The sequence below is a fragment of the Oncorhynchus mykiss genome, chromosome 5 (assembly GCF_057628025.1).
Source record: "Oncorhynchus mykiss isolate SJ-2025 chromosome 5, ASM5762802v1, whole genome shotgun sequence".
In the NCBI taxonomy this organism is placed as follows: Eukaryota; Metazoa; Chordata; class Actinopteri; order Salmoniformes; family Salmonidae; genus Oncorhynchus; species Oncorhynchus mykiss.
In genome coordinates, this window is record NC_143026.1 from 86,332,853 (window position 1) to 86,347,263 (window position 14,411).

The window sequence follows — 14,411 nt, forward strand, 5'->3', positions numbered from 1 at the left end:
CATTATTATTATTATCATTATAATAATTATTATTATCATCTTTATTATCATCATTATTATCATCATGATTATTATCATTATCATTATTATTATCATTACCATCAGCTTTATTACCATTATTATTATCATTAGTATCATTATTATTATTATCATCATTAGTAGTATTATCATTATTGTTATTATCATTATTATCATCATTATTATTATCATTATTGTCATCTTTATTATCATTATTATTATTATCATCATTATCATTATTATTATCATTATCTTTATTATCATGATTATTCTTATTATCATAATTATCATTAATATTATTATTATCATTCTTATTATCATTATTATATCTGGCAGGCATACACATGTACTTGTACTTGTGCACGCACACACACACGCACGCACACACGCACACACCAGGTAACTACCTCTCTCAAAGCATAAATGTATATACCATTCACTCTAATACTGTAGATAGCAGAATGTTCAAATGCCAGGGCATTGAGGTCAAATCATTTCTAGTGCTGTTGAATGATCTCCCCAGGGCTGTGATCAGAGCGTTGTGATCAGAGCGTAATGATCAGAGCATTGTTCAGTCTCAACAACACAAGTGACACAGCACCATCTGGAGCTGCCTTTTCTACCTTGATACTCTACCTTGGTCCAGTGAAGTAAACATTGTATGTGTTCTCCTCTCACAGGACCATCTCATTCAGCTGCACCATTACAGCTCATCACTGGTTCTTGTTGGAATCACATAAACCACTAGCATGTCTGTCAGCAGCTCTGTCACGGTGCTGGATCACTGGGGTGAACACAGCCAAACCAAAGACATATGGGTTGTGTCTAGCTTGTGTCTGTGGATTGATGATGACGACGTGAGAGTGCAGTGAGAAGTGCATTCAGCCACAGAGTGGGTGTGTGAGCTGTGTGCATCTGTGCTGTCTGGCAGGTTCAGTCTTAACATGCCTCACCAGGACAATAAACCTGACCTCACATTGGCTGTACTGAGGACCACTACTAGCTACTTCCTGACATGTCCTGGAATAACCCTTGAAGAAGCCATTTTAAAGTCCATCATGACCTTTAGAGATCTTATAACAACATACTGTAGCACCGTACAACACTGTACATAAAACACTGCTAGTGTTCAGCTGCACCTGTGATGTTTATCTTTTAAGCTGCCTATCACCTCAGGGAAGGGAGTGGCACCTCCTAACGCTCGATGACACCCCAGTGACATCACACCTGTTCACAGACAGGTAAAACACATTTTACAGTACTCACCCGAGCTCCTCTCCTCCCAGCAGGACCAGGTAGACCCCGGGGGCCAGGAGGACCCTTTTATAGAGAGAGAGAGAGAGACAGGGAGAAAAAAGAGAAGAGAAGAGGAGAGAGAGACACATACGTCACAGACACGCAAATAAGTTCTAAATGAGAACTGATAGCATGCTGTTTAATGTATAGGCAGATGTGGGGAGGTGGATACTGTGTTTACTATATGTAAGAGAGGCCAATGTTCTCCAAACCAGTTCTGAGATTAACATAAACTCTTTGTCAACGCAGGAAGAAACACATGGTATGATTCCACTTCATGTTCGTTTGGACGCAAGATGTAAAAGAAGAAGGAGAGAAAAAAAGCGCAACACACATGTGCTCAACACTTTCACATTCCAGTGTTTGAGCTGAAGACTCTAGTATAGTACTGGTAAAACATGATTTTTATGTGGTATGTTATGTGGTAGATTTTTTGCCATCCCACAAATGCATAAGAAACTCCCACGAATGCACACATCCACTCCATACAGATGTGGAATACGGAGCTCACCTGTTAACTTTCAAAATACAGACATACAGTGGGGCAAAAAAGTATTTAGTCAGCCACCAATTGTGCAAGTTCTCCAACTGAAAAAGATGAGTGAGGCCTGTAATGTTCATCATAGGTACACTTCAACTATGACAGACAAAATGAGATTTTTTTTCTCCAGAAAATCACATTGTAGGATTTTTAATGAATTTATTTGCAAATTATGGTGGAAAATAAGTATTTGGTCAATAACAAAAGTTTATCTCAATACTTTGTTATATACCCTTTGTTGGCAATGACAGAGGTCAAACGTTTTCTGTAAGTCTTCACAAGGTTTTCACACACTGTTGCTGGTATTTTGGCCCATTCCTCCATGCAGATCTCCTCTAGAGCAGTGATGTTTTCGGGCTGTTGCTGGGCAACACAGACTTTCAACTCCCTCCAAAGATTTTCTATGGGGTAGAGATCTGGAGACTGGCTAGGCCATTCCAGGACCTTGAAATGCTTCTTACGAAGCCACTCCTTCGTTGCCCGGGCGGTGTGTTTGGGATCATTGTCATGCTGAAAGACCCAGCCACGTTTCATCTTCAATGCCCTTGCTGATGGAAGGAGGTTTTCACTCAAAATCTCACGATACATGGCCCCATTCATTCTTTCCTTTACACGGATCAGTCGTCCTGGTCCCTTTGCAGAAAAACTGCCACAAAGCATGATGTTTCCACCCCCATGCTTCACAGTAGGTATGGTGTCCTTTGGATGCAACTCAGCATTCTTTGTCCTCCAAACACGACGAGTTGAGTTTTTACCAAAAAGTTATATTTTGGTTTCATCTGACCATATGACATTCTCCCAATCTTCTTCTGGATCATCCAAATGCTCTCTAGCAAACTTCAGACAGGCCTGGACATGTACTGGCTTAAGCTGGGGGACACGTCTGGCACTGCAGGATTTGAGTCCCTGGCGGCGTAGTGTGTTACTGATGGTAGGCTTTGTTACTTTGGTCCCAGCTCTCTGCAGGTCATTCACCACCCATGTGGTTCTGGGATTTTTGCTCACCGTTCTTGTGATCATTTTGACCCCACGGGGTGAGATCTTGTGTGGAGCCCCAGCTCGAGGGAGATTATCAGTGGTCTTGTATGTCTTCCATTTCCTAATAATGGCTCCCACAGTTGATTTCTTCAAACCAAGCTGCTTACCTATTGCAGATTCAGTCTTCCCAGCCTGGTGCAAGTCTACAATTTCGTTTCTGGTGTCCTTTGACTGCTCTTTGGTCTTGGCCATAGTGGAGTTTGGAGTGTGACTGTTTGAGGTTGTGGACAGGTGTCTTTTATACTGATAACAAGTTCAAACAGGTGCCATTAATACAGGTAACGAGTGGAGGACAGAGGAGCCTCTTAAAGAAGAAGTTACAGGTCTGTGAGTGCCAGAAATCTTGCTTGTTTGTAGGTGACCAAATACTTATTTTCCACCATAATTTGCAAATAAATTCATTAAAAATCCTACAATGTGATGTTCTGGATTTTTTTTCTTCATTTTGTCTGTCATAGTTGAAGTGTACCTATGATGAAAATTACAGGCCTCTCTCATCTTTTTAAGTGGGAGAACTTGCACAATTGGTGGCTGACTAAATACTTTTTTGCCCCACTGTACATCCGGTAGGATGTATTTATATGCAAAATGCATCATACCGGCTGTATTTCTGTATTTTGAAAGTTATACATCTTGAAAACTTGTTTGCTGACGTGCAAAACATTTTGAGACTATATCAACAATGGACTAATGAAAAAAATTACAAAATACCGTTTTTGGGTGGAGTTTTCCTTTAAAGTATTATTGGAAACTGGAGGCTTTTCAAATTAATTTGCAGTTATCATGTATCCTTCATAGGCTGCTGATCCAAGTCAAACAAACAGAGAGAGGGAGAGGATATCACTGGACCAACTTACAGGAAAAGGGTTCGCTGAGTGCCTTGGCTCTGGATGGGTAATACTGATGACAATCTGACTGCTATGACACTGTGTTCACAATTTAGCAAGCTGCTAAACAGCATGAAAGAGTCTGACGGTCAGGTCATATAATACACACAGACAGTCATGGAAAAACTATTTGAGATAATACAGAATAATAAATGAAGAGTGTGTGTGTGTGTGTGTGTGTGTGTGTGTGTGTGTGTGTGTGTGTGTGTGTGTGTGTGTGTGTGTGTGTGTGTGTGTGTGTGTGTGTGTGTGTGTGTGTGTGTGTGCATTTCCAAGGGAGTCCTGCACATTCTATTCCTCTCTGTCAGAGGGACAAAGAGATAATGTCTCAGAGACAGAAACAGCTGGTTGATCATGGAGTCACACTCCTACACACACAGTGATGGAAACATTGAGTGCACTACTACCGCCTTCTTCTCACCAAAACAACAGGACCAACAGAGACAATGATTCTTCTTTCTTTCTTTATCTGATGATAATATTAGCAGCGTGATGGCTGCATGTTGTGCCTAACAAAACCCTAAAACTGGGAGTGTATTCAACATTTCACACGGCCCCTTATGTATTTTTGCTTTTACATGTATCTTTATGGCATGTTCCATGTAATATCTGTTCATTTGCTTTCTACTGTAGGTAACATCAGACTGAATGCTGCACTCACCCTTGTTCTCTGTGGTTGAACCAGGCTAGGTAGCACTAATAGTACCAGCAGTGAAATGTATTTCAGATAGAGGAAGTGAATCATGAAGGCGATGATTGAGAAATCTGTACTTCCTCCCTCTTTGAAGTGCCTTTGAAGTGTGCAGCTGGGGTGAACTCCCCCAAACATCCTCCTCAAATCCCAGTGTCGAGTCAAACTGGATCTCAATGGTACCCGATCAAAATATCATAAATGTTAAAATCAGCATAGACCAGCCTAAATTTCAAGCTGGTCCATGCTGGTCAAGCTGGTCTGACCAGTATGGTCTAGCTGGTTAGGCTGGCTGACTAGCTGGTCAAGCTGGTGATGCTGTTGACCAGCTTATTCAGTTATACTGGTGATGCTGGTATGCCGGTGACCAGCTTTTGCAGTTATACTGGTGATGCTGGTATGCTGGTGGCCAAACTGGTCCATGCTGGTCTAATCTGGTCTAGCTTGTCTGCAAAACCATGGACATCATTATCATATTTCCCAGCATGCTCTATTGCAGTATGATTATTATATAATTTTTCAATATCTGTTTTTTTATGCTACACAAAGATAAATAACATACATTTTTCTAAACTAATCCAATATGTTAGTTGGACTTATTGCACCTGTTACCAAAATGGTTGTTCCAGTTTAGATGCTTTAGGTCGTCTCATTTAATCATCTCACCTTTCCAACCCTGGCAGTCATTCTGAATGCAGATTGTGGGTGAATAAAAGTTCACATTTTTGGATATCCCCGCTCTGGCTGGATTCCAAAAGAAATTCAACATCACTTTGCAAAGCCATCGTAATAAGGTGACTTAATGCTTGTTTTGCTAGTGACCAGGATATGGAGGTACGCTGTGGACCAGTTTATGCTGGTCACCAGTGTCCAAAACACAGCAAAGGCTAGTGGTCACCAGCAAAAACACAGTGATGGCTGGCCACCAGCAAAAATACAGCAAAGGCTGCCCTATGCTGATTTATTCTATTTTTTTTCAGCAGAGTAGGTAATTGCTATTGTAGTTATTTCTAAATTACCACCTGCTAAATAATGGGCTGTAAAAGTATAAATACATGGTTATTGTATACATGATCCTCCCCTTCTATGGAATACCCACCGCCCTCATATGTCATGTCTGATAAAACATTTTACCTGGTACTTCAATGATAGATGGAACAGATAAGGTTACCTTAACAAGTAAAGACCAATAATGTCCAACTTATCACATGGAATGTTCAAGGCTCCTTGAGGGGGAAAAAAAGCATATTGTTCTCAAACACTTAAAACGATTGTCAGCAGATGTGGTTTTCTTGTAAGAGTTACATTTAAAAAAATACAAATAAAAATGTAACATTTAAAGAGGAGCTGGGTTGGAAAAGCCTATGTTGCCACCTACTGTAGTAACAACAGAGGTGTAGGCATCCTGATAAATAAGAATACACAATTGTCCCTTATATCCCAGCACATGGACCAATAAGTTTTCTAATGCTGAATTGTACCTTAGATTATGAAAGATACACATTGATTTCATTGTACAGTATATCCCAACAGGGGTCAATCTGGTGGTTTTAGAACCAATTAAAGCTATATTAGATCAAATCCAGACAGGAGCTATTATTTTAGCAGGTGACCTTAAGCATACATTCCATAAGATTGGCAGGTGTTGTAATAAAAAAAGGCACATTTACTGTTGGGAGCCTCCAAAGCGGCTGAACATTTTTATCTCTACAAATAATTTACATGACGCCTGGAGATTACGATTCCCAACAACAAAATACTTTTTTTTTTGTCAAAATAAGAAAACCTACTCAAGAATTGACTAAATTTTTATTTAAAAAATGGACTCAACAATTTACTGGATTCAAAAATGTATGATATAGTGATATCAGATCATTATTCACCAATAGAAAATGCAGTTAGCGACAGAATTTGGAGAATGAAGAATGCGCATCTTCTGGACTCTAAATGTATTAATTACGTAAAAAATGAAATACATTTAAAAAAAACTTTGCCATTACAAATGTAGACATAGAGGACAGAGAAAAGCCGACCCCGACATCATTTGAGATGACTTTAAGGCACGCATATGTGGAACGATAATATCATATCCTGCAAAAGTAAATTATGATTTCAAAATTAAAAATAAATCAAAATAAATTACTCCTAGAAAATCCCATTAAAAATCTTTACATTTCTGAACTTAAGCAGGAATACGATCTTTGACTTTTGAAGAAAGCCAACAGCTACAGGTTAAACTCAAATAAAGCATACTTCTTAATGGCAAATAAACCTGGTAAATAAAGTTCAGTCGTGGCCAAAAGTTTTGAGAATGACACAAATATACATTTTCACAAAGTCTGCTGCCTCAGTTTGTATGGTGGCAATTTGCATATACTCCAGAATGTTATGAAGAGTGATCAGATGAATTGCAATTAATTGCAAAGTCCCTCTTTGCCATGCAGATGAACCGAATCCCCAAAAAACATTTCCACTGCATTTCAGCCCTGCCACAAAAGGACCAGCTGACATCATGTCAGTGATTCTCTTGTTAACACAGGTGTGAGTGTTGATGAAGACAACCAGTACAGAGCTTGCTCGGGAATGGCAGCAGGCAGGTGTGAGTGCATCTGCACGCACAGTGAGGCAAAGATTTTTGGAGGATGGCCTGGTGTCATGAAGGGCAGCAAATAACCCACCTCTCTCCATGAAAAACATCAGGGACCGACTGATATTCTGCAAAAGGTACAGGGATTGGACTGCTGAGGACTGGGGTAAAGTAATTTTCTCTGATGAGTCCCCTTTCCAATTGTTTTGGGCACCCGGAAAAAGTATTGTCAGGAGAAGACAAGGTGAGCGCTACCATCAGACCTGTGTCATGCCAACAGTAAAGCATCCTGAGACCATTCATGTGTGGGGTTGCTTCTCAGCCAAGGGAGTGGGCTCACTCACAATTTTGCCTAAGAACACAGCCATGAATAAAGAATGGTACCAACACATCCTCTGAAAGCAACTTCTCCCAACCATCCAGGAACAGTTTGGTGACGAACAATGCATTTTCCAGCATGATGGAGCACCTTGCCATAAGGCAAAAGTGATTACTAGGTGACTCTGGGAACAAAACATTGATATTTTGGGTCCATGGCCAGGAAACTCCCCAGAACTTAATCCCATTGAGAACTTGTGGTCAATCCTCAAGAGGTGGGTGGACAAACAAAAACCTACAAATTCTGACAAACTCCAAGCATTGATTATGCAAGAATGGACTGCCATCAGTCAGGATGTGGCCCAGAAGATAATTGACAGCATGCCAGAGAGGATTGCAGAGGTCTTGAAAAAGAAGGGTCAACACTGCATATATTGACTCTTTGCATCAACTTCATGTAGTTGTCAATAAAAGCCTTTGACACTTATGAAATGCTTGTGATTGTACTTCAGTATTCCATAGTAACATCTGACAAAAATATCTAAAGACACTGAAGCAAACTTTGTGGAAATTAATATTTGTGTCATTCTCAAAACTTTTGGCCACGACTGTACACTACAGTGCATTCGGAAAGTATTCAGACCCCTTGACATTTTCCTCATTTTTTTACGTTACAGATTTTTTTGTATTAAATAGTTTTTTCCCCTCATCAATCTACACATAATTCCCCATAATCGAGTCTTCTTGGGAGTAACGCAACAAGCCTGGCACACCTGTATTTGAGTAATTTCTCCCATTCTTCTCTGCAGATCCTCTCAAGCTCTGTCAGGTTGGATGGGGAGAGTCGCTGCACAGCTATTTTCAGGTCTCTCCAGAGATATTTGGCTGGACTTGAGGACACTCAAGGACATTCAGAGACTTGTCCTGAAGCCACTCCTTCATTGTCTTGGCTGTGTGCTTAGTGTCGCTGTCCCGTTCGAAGGTGAACCTTAGCCCCTGTCTGAGGTCCTGAGCACTCTGGACCAGGTTTTCATCAAGGTCTCTGTACTTTGCTCCGTTCATCTTTCCCTTGATCCTGACTAGTCTCCTAGTTCCTGCCCCTAAAAAACATCCCAAACAGCATGATGCTGCCACCACCAGGCTTCACCGTAGGGATGGTGCCAGGTTTCCTCCAGATGTGATGCTTGGCATTTAGGCCAAAGCGTTCAATCTTGGTTTCATCAGACCAGCGAATCTTGTTTCTCATGGTCTGAGAGTACTTTAGGTGCCTTTTGGCAAACTCCAAGTGGGCTGTCATGTGCCTTTTACTGAGGAGTGGCTTCCGTCTGGCCACTCTACCATAAAGGCCTGATTGGTGGAGTGCTGCAGAGATGGTTGTCCTTCTGGAAGGTTCTCCCATCTCCACAGAGGAATTCTAGAGCTCTGTCAGAGTGACCATTGGGTTCTTGATCACCTCCCTGACCAAGGCCCTTCTCCCCTGATGTCACGACTCCCACCGAAGGTGGCTCCTCTTCCTGTTCGGGCGGCGCTCGTCGGTCGTCGTCGCCGGTCTACTAGCCGCCACCGATCCCTTTTTCCTTTTCTGTTCGTTTGGTCTTATTGGTTGCACCTGTCTCTTATTTTGGTTTCTTGCTTCATGTCTATTTAAGCCTGTTAGGCCTGCCTATTTTTGTGCGGGATTGTTTTCTGTTAGTCAGGGTGTGCGTGTTTGTGTTCCTGTCCGTTTGTGCCCTGTGTTGGGTCGGACTATTGTTTTGGGCGTTTGTTTGGGAATCCAAATAAAGTCAGTTACCCCAGTATCCTCTGCTTTCTGCACTTGACTCTGCACCCACCACTCCAGGCGATTGTGACACCTGATCGCTTAGTTTGGCCGGGCAGCCAGCTCTAGGAACAGTCTTGGTGGTTCCAAACTTCTTCCATTTAAGAATGATGGAGGACTCTGTTTTCTTGGGGACCTTCAATGCTGCAGAACTTATTTGGTACCTTTCCCCAGATCTGTACCTCGACACAATCCTGTCTCGGAACTCTACGGACAATTTCTTCGACCTCATGCCTTGGTTTTTGCTTTGCTATGTACTGTCAACTGTGGGACCTTATATAGACAGGTGTGTGCCTTTCCAAATCATGTCCAATCAATTGAATTTACCACAGGTGGACTGCAATGAAGTTGTAGAAACATCTCAAGGATGATCAATGGAAATAGGATGCAGCTGAGCTCAATTTCGAGTCTCATAGCAAAGGGACTGAATACTTATGTTAATAAGGTATTTTTAAAACGTATCTTTTGTACATTTGCTAACATTTCACTTTGTCATTATGGGTTTATTGTGTGTAGAATGCTGAGGATTAAAAAAAATGTAATCCATTTTAGAATAAGGCTGTAATATAACAAAATGTGGAAAAAGTCAAGGGGTCTGAATACTTTCCGATGGCACTGTATATATATATATATATATTTTTAGCTAAACAGGTGGGGCTCTGCTCTACCTGCCCTGACTGACGGGCCACTGACAAGTATACTCGATCATAACAGACTTAATATGGGCAAATAAATCTTCCTCAGTCTGAGGGTGATTTAAAACATCCAGACTTGGAATTGTATCAACTTGCCACCCAAGGCTTTTACTACAGACATATAGTTAAATGCACTAAAGAGGAACAATGGGTACATATTGAAGATGCTCATCCTCATAATCTTTTTACGTGTTTGTTTTCAAAAGATTAAGCTAAGAACATTAACAACTTCATAGTTAACAACACCATAATAATATGGAAGAACATTAACAACTTCATAGTTAACAACACCATAACAATATGGAAGAACATTAACAACTTCATAGTTAACAACACCATAACAATATGGAAGAACATTAACAACTTCATAGTTAACAACACCATAACAATATGGAAGAACATTAACAACTTCATAGTTAAGAACACTATAACAATATGGAAGAACATTAACAACTTCATAGTTAACAACACCATAACAATATGGAAGAACATTAACAACTTCATAGTTAACAACACAATAACAATATGGAAGAACATTAACAACTTCATAGTTAACAACACCATAACAATATGGAAGAACATTAACAACTTCATAGTTAAGAACACCATAACAATATGGAAGAACATTAACAACTTCATAGTTAAGAACACCATAACAATATGGAAGAACATTAACAACTTCATAGTTAAGAACACCATAACAATATGGAAGAACATTAACAACTTCATAGTTAAGAACACCATAACAATATGGAAGAACATTAACAACTTCATAGTTAACAACACCATAACAATATGGAAGAACATTAACAACTTCATAGTTAACAACACCATAACAATATGGAAGAACATTAACAACTTCATAGTTAACAACACCATAACAATATGGAAGAACATTAACAACTTCATAGTTAACAACACCATAACAATATGGAAGAAGATTAACAACTTCATAGTTAACAACACCATAACAATATGGAAGAACATTAACAACTTCATAGTTAACAACACCATAACAATATGGAAGAACATTAACAACTTCATAGTTAACAACACCATAACAATATGGAAGAACATTAACAACTTCATAGTTAACAACACCATAACAATATGGAAGAACATTAACAACTTCATAGTTAACAACACCATAACAATATGGAAGAACATTAATAACTTCATAGTTAAGAACCTCATAACAATATGGAATAAAATGAAGCGGGTTTTACAAGAACCAATATCACTCCTTAAAAACATTACCTTATGGAACAATCCTTGGATAGTTTTTCAGAATTCACAGAGAAATTGGTCCACATAAATAATTTAAGGCATAGAAACCATAAATTACTTGGTAACAGGAAATAGATTTATTTCCATGACAGAATTAAAAAGTCATTTTGGACTGACCAATGTAGATAGTTTCAAATACAGGCAACTTACAAGTTACATGTCACAAAATTTCGATTTGAAATCTTTTGGACATCAGAGCAACCTTGAGTGAATTGTATTTGAGTTCATACGATAGAGACAGTGAAGGCTGCTGAGGGGAAGACAACTCATAATAACGGCTGGAATGGAGCAAATTGAATGGCATCAAACAAATGGAAACCATATATTTTATGTATTTGATACCATTCCACTCAGATGCCACCAACCTCCTGTGGATAGAGAAGATATACAAAACCTTGCATAGAGCATATCCAACTGACAATCTCTTAGAAAACATAAACAATTGGAACCAAGACTTAAAAATAACTGATCTTGGCACAAGATGGAGGGAATGTTGGAGCATAACTAACAAAATTACAGTTAACAAAAATGTAGGCTTAATCCAGTATAAACTAATGTTTAGAATTTATTATACAAGAGACAAAATTCACAAATTCTACAGCACAATGGCAGAGTAATGTCTTAAGTGTAAAACTAATAATAACTCAATAATCCATACTTTCTGGGAACGCTATAAAGTCCGGAAGTTGTGGATGGAGCTAGAAAATTGGCTGTCAGAAGTATTACAATGTAAACTTACTTTCAATTCATCTGTCTGTATCTTTCAAGACATGGCTTATGCGGTTGTACTGAGAGACCCAATGGGCTATATGATTTCAAGTTTCGGAAATCGGTATTTTTGGGCGCCGATTTTGCCTTTTTAAAAAATATATTTTTATACCTTTATTTAACTAGGCAAGTCAGTTAAGAACACATTCTTATTTTCAATGACAGTCTAAGAACGGTGGGTTAACTGCCTTGTTCAGGGGCAGAACGACAGATCCAATCTTGCAACCTTACAGTTAACTAGTCCAACGCTCTAACCACCCGATTACATTGCACTCCACGAGGAGCCTGCCTGTTACGCAAATGCAGTAAGCCAAGGTAAGTTGCTAGCTAGCATTAAACTTATCTTATAAAAAACAATCAATCAACGACAGTCGTTGCTCCAATGTGTACTTAACCATAAACATCAATGCCTTTCTTAAAATCAATACACAAGTATATATTTTTAAACCTGCATATTTAGCTAAAAGAAATCCAGGTTAGCAGGCAATATTAACCAGGTGAAATTGTGTCACTACTTGCGTTCATTGCACGCAGAGTCAGGGTATATGCAACAGTTTTGGCCGCCTGGCTCTTTGCGAACTAATTTGCCAGAATTTTACGTAATTATGACATAACATTGAAGGTTGTGCAATGTAACAGGAATATTTAGACCCATGGATGCCACCCGTTAGATAAAATATGGTCGTAATAGTCAAAGGTATATGGTTTAGAGAGAAATAGTTGACGCGTTATAATTCCTGTAATAATTTGCGGCTGAACTTGAAAGGGGTTCCTTCGTTATTTTACCGTTCATGTCTCCATAGAGAATGTCTTGATGTACTTCAAATAAGGTCTGTGTTTCGTTCAGGCTTAAACCGCCTCGCCGTTTTGATACCCGTGTAAATCTCACTAGGATAAGGTAACGTTTGTCAACATATTTTCATAAATCCACTCTTCAAAAAAAATAATATTAGCTTATATTTAGCCAATATTGATCAGAGTTACCTTGTCCTATGGATATCTACACAGTCATAAAATTGACAAGGTGGTGTAAGCCTACACGAAACACAGACCTTATTTTAAGTGAATCTAAAAATATCCTATGGAATAAATGAATGAAGGAACCGCTTTTCAGATTTTGTTAGAAGGTGTCGTGGGAATTATGTCTCGCACTTTGGTAGTCAATTCTTACCATGTCCATTATTAAAATAGGATTTCCTGCATATAGAAATTACAGTTTTTGTTTTCAACATTCATCACAGGTAACTTAAACTTCAGTATCATTGTCACTTCAGAGCTGTGTGTGTGTGTGTGTGTGTGTTTTAAAGATGGCAGAGAAAAGCAGAGCACCAGTGTGGGACTATTACATGGAATTGGCACCAGGGAAAGCAAGGTGTCTTATTTGTGGTAAAGATGTAAGCATGGGTTCAGCAACGGCCAAATAAAAAAATACCACCAACCTGTGGAATCACCTTAAGAACACCCATCCAAAAGCCCATAATATGTATTATATTAAGTTAAAATAAAAGTGTTCATTGTTCTTTCAGTATTGTTGCAATTGTCATTATTACAAAAATGTGTGTGTGTGTGTGTGTGTGTGTGTGTGATCCTACATCCAAAACATGGAGTCTGTTAGAGAGAACTAAACAGTTCATGGCTGCTCTCATTTTCACAACACATAAATCAAGGAGGATGAAAAACGAGTCAATATCTGACTCCTTGAATTATGGAAAACAGTAATAGTCTGGTTTAGTTGGCCTCCTAAACATTTGTCTACCAGTCCTAGGCTCATGTAGTTGAATGAGAGAAACAGAAGTTAGGCATGGACTTTCATCTCACGGTAAAGGTGTAATCTGCAATAATTTGATGGTCAAATAAATGACAGATTGTGGCTTCAAGTCCTTCAGGAGAAAGATTGAGCCGCAAGACTGACTTAGAAACACCTCAATCAGCTGTCATTCCCAGGCTGCCATAGGGTCATAAGCAATAGATCAACATCGCCGATATGACAGAATGGTATAGTCTTGTTCTCCTTGAAGAGAAGAAAAGCTACCTCTACAGCTAGCTGACATCAGCCTGTTTGATGCTCTTTTGTCACTAGGCTATAGGGAGCAACCCTCAGTTATAAATTACTCCCCTCCCCGCTTACACAAGAGTATGAACGAGTCACTGGCATTATTTCAAAAGGGGAATGACGTGTTATTTTAACCACCTGTTGATACATGAAAAAAGAAAAGTGCTTGGACACGCCCTCACCTTGCCTCTAAATCAATACAAGGCCCTGGAAAAACATTTGTGTGTTTAAAAGAGAGGGCCAACAGAACACTCAAGACCTCATCACCCTAAAGTAGGCTTCATTAATTATGCATTGTAATTTTCCACTATTGCTCATGCACGCCTCTGCTCTGACTTCCGGGAAACACACTACAAAGACAAGTTTCTAACATTCTCATATCTGTTATTAGAATTTATGAATTCCAAACACTT

General features: G+C 39.3%; 1 protein-coding gene across 4 annotated transcripts in view; it reads right to left on the minus strand.

Moving 5' to 3' along the window:
• col24a1 (collagen type XXIV alpha 1) overlaps positions 1-14,411 on the minus strand; it is a 226,054-nt gene that overhangs the window by 184,256 nt on the left and 27,387 nt on the right. For all 4 annotated transcript variants that reach the window (XR_016496353.1, XM_036978599.2, XM_090236176.1 and 1 more), the window contains exon 4: positions 1,285-1,338. Coding sequence is in view for 2 of the 4 variants with exons in the window: in XM_036978599.2 (XP_036834494.2) it covers positions 1,285-1,338 (54 nt within the window). In the remaining 2 variants the exon portion in view is untranslated. The remainder of the gene's footprint in view (positions 1-1,284; positions 1,339-14,411) is intronic.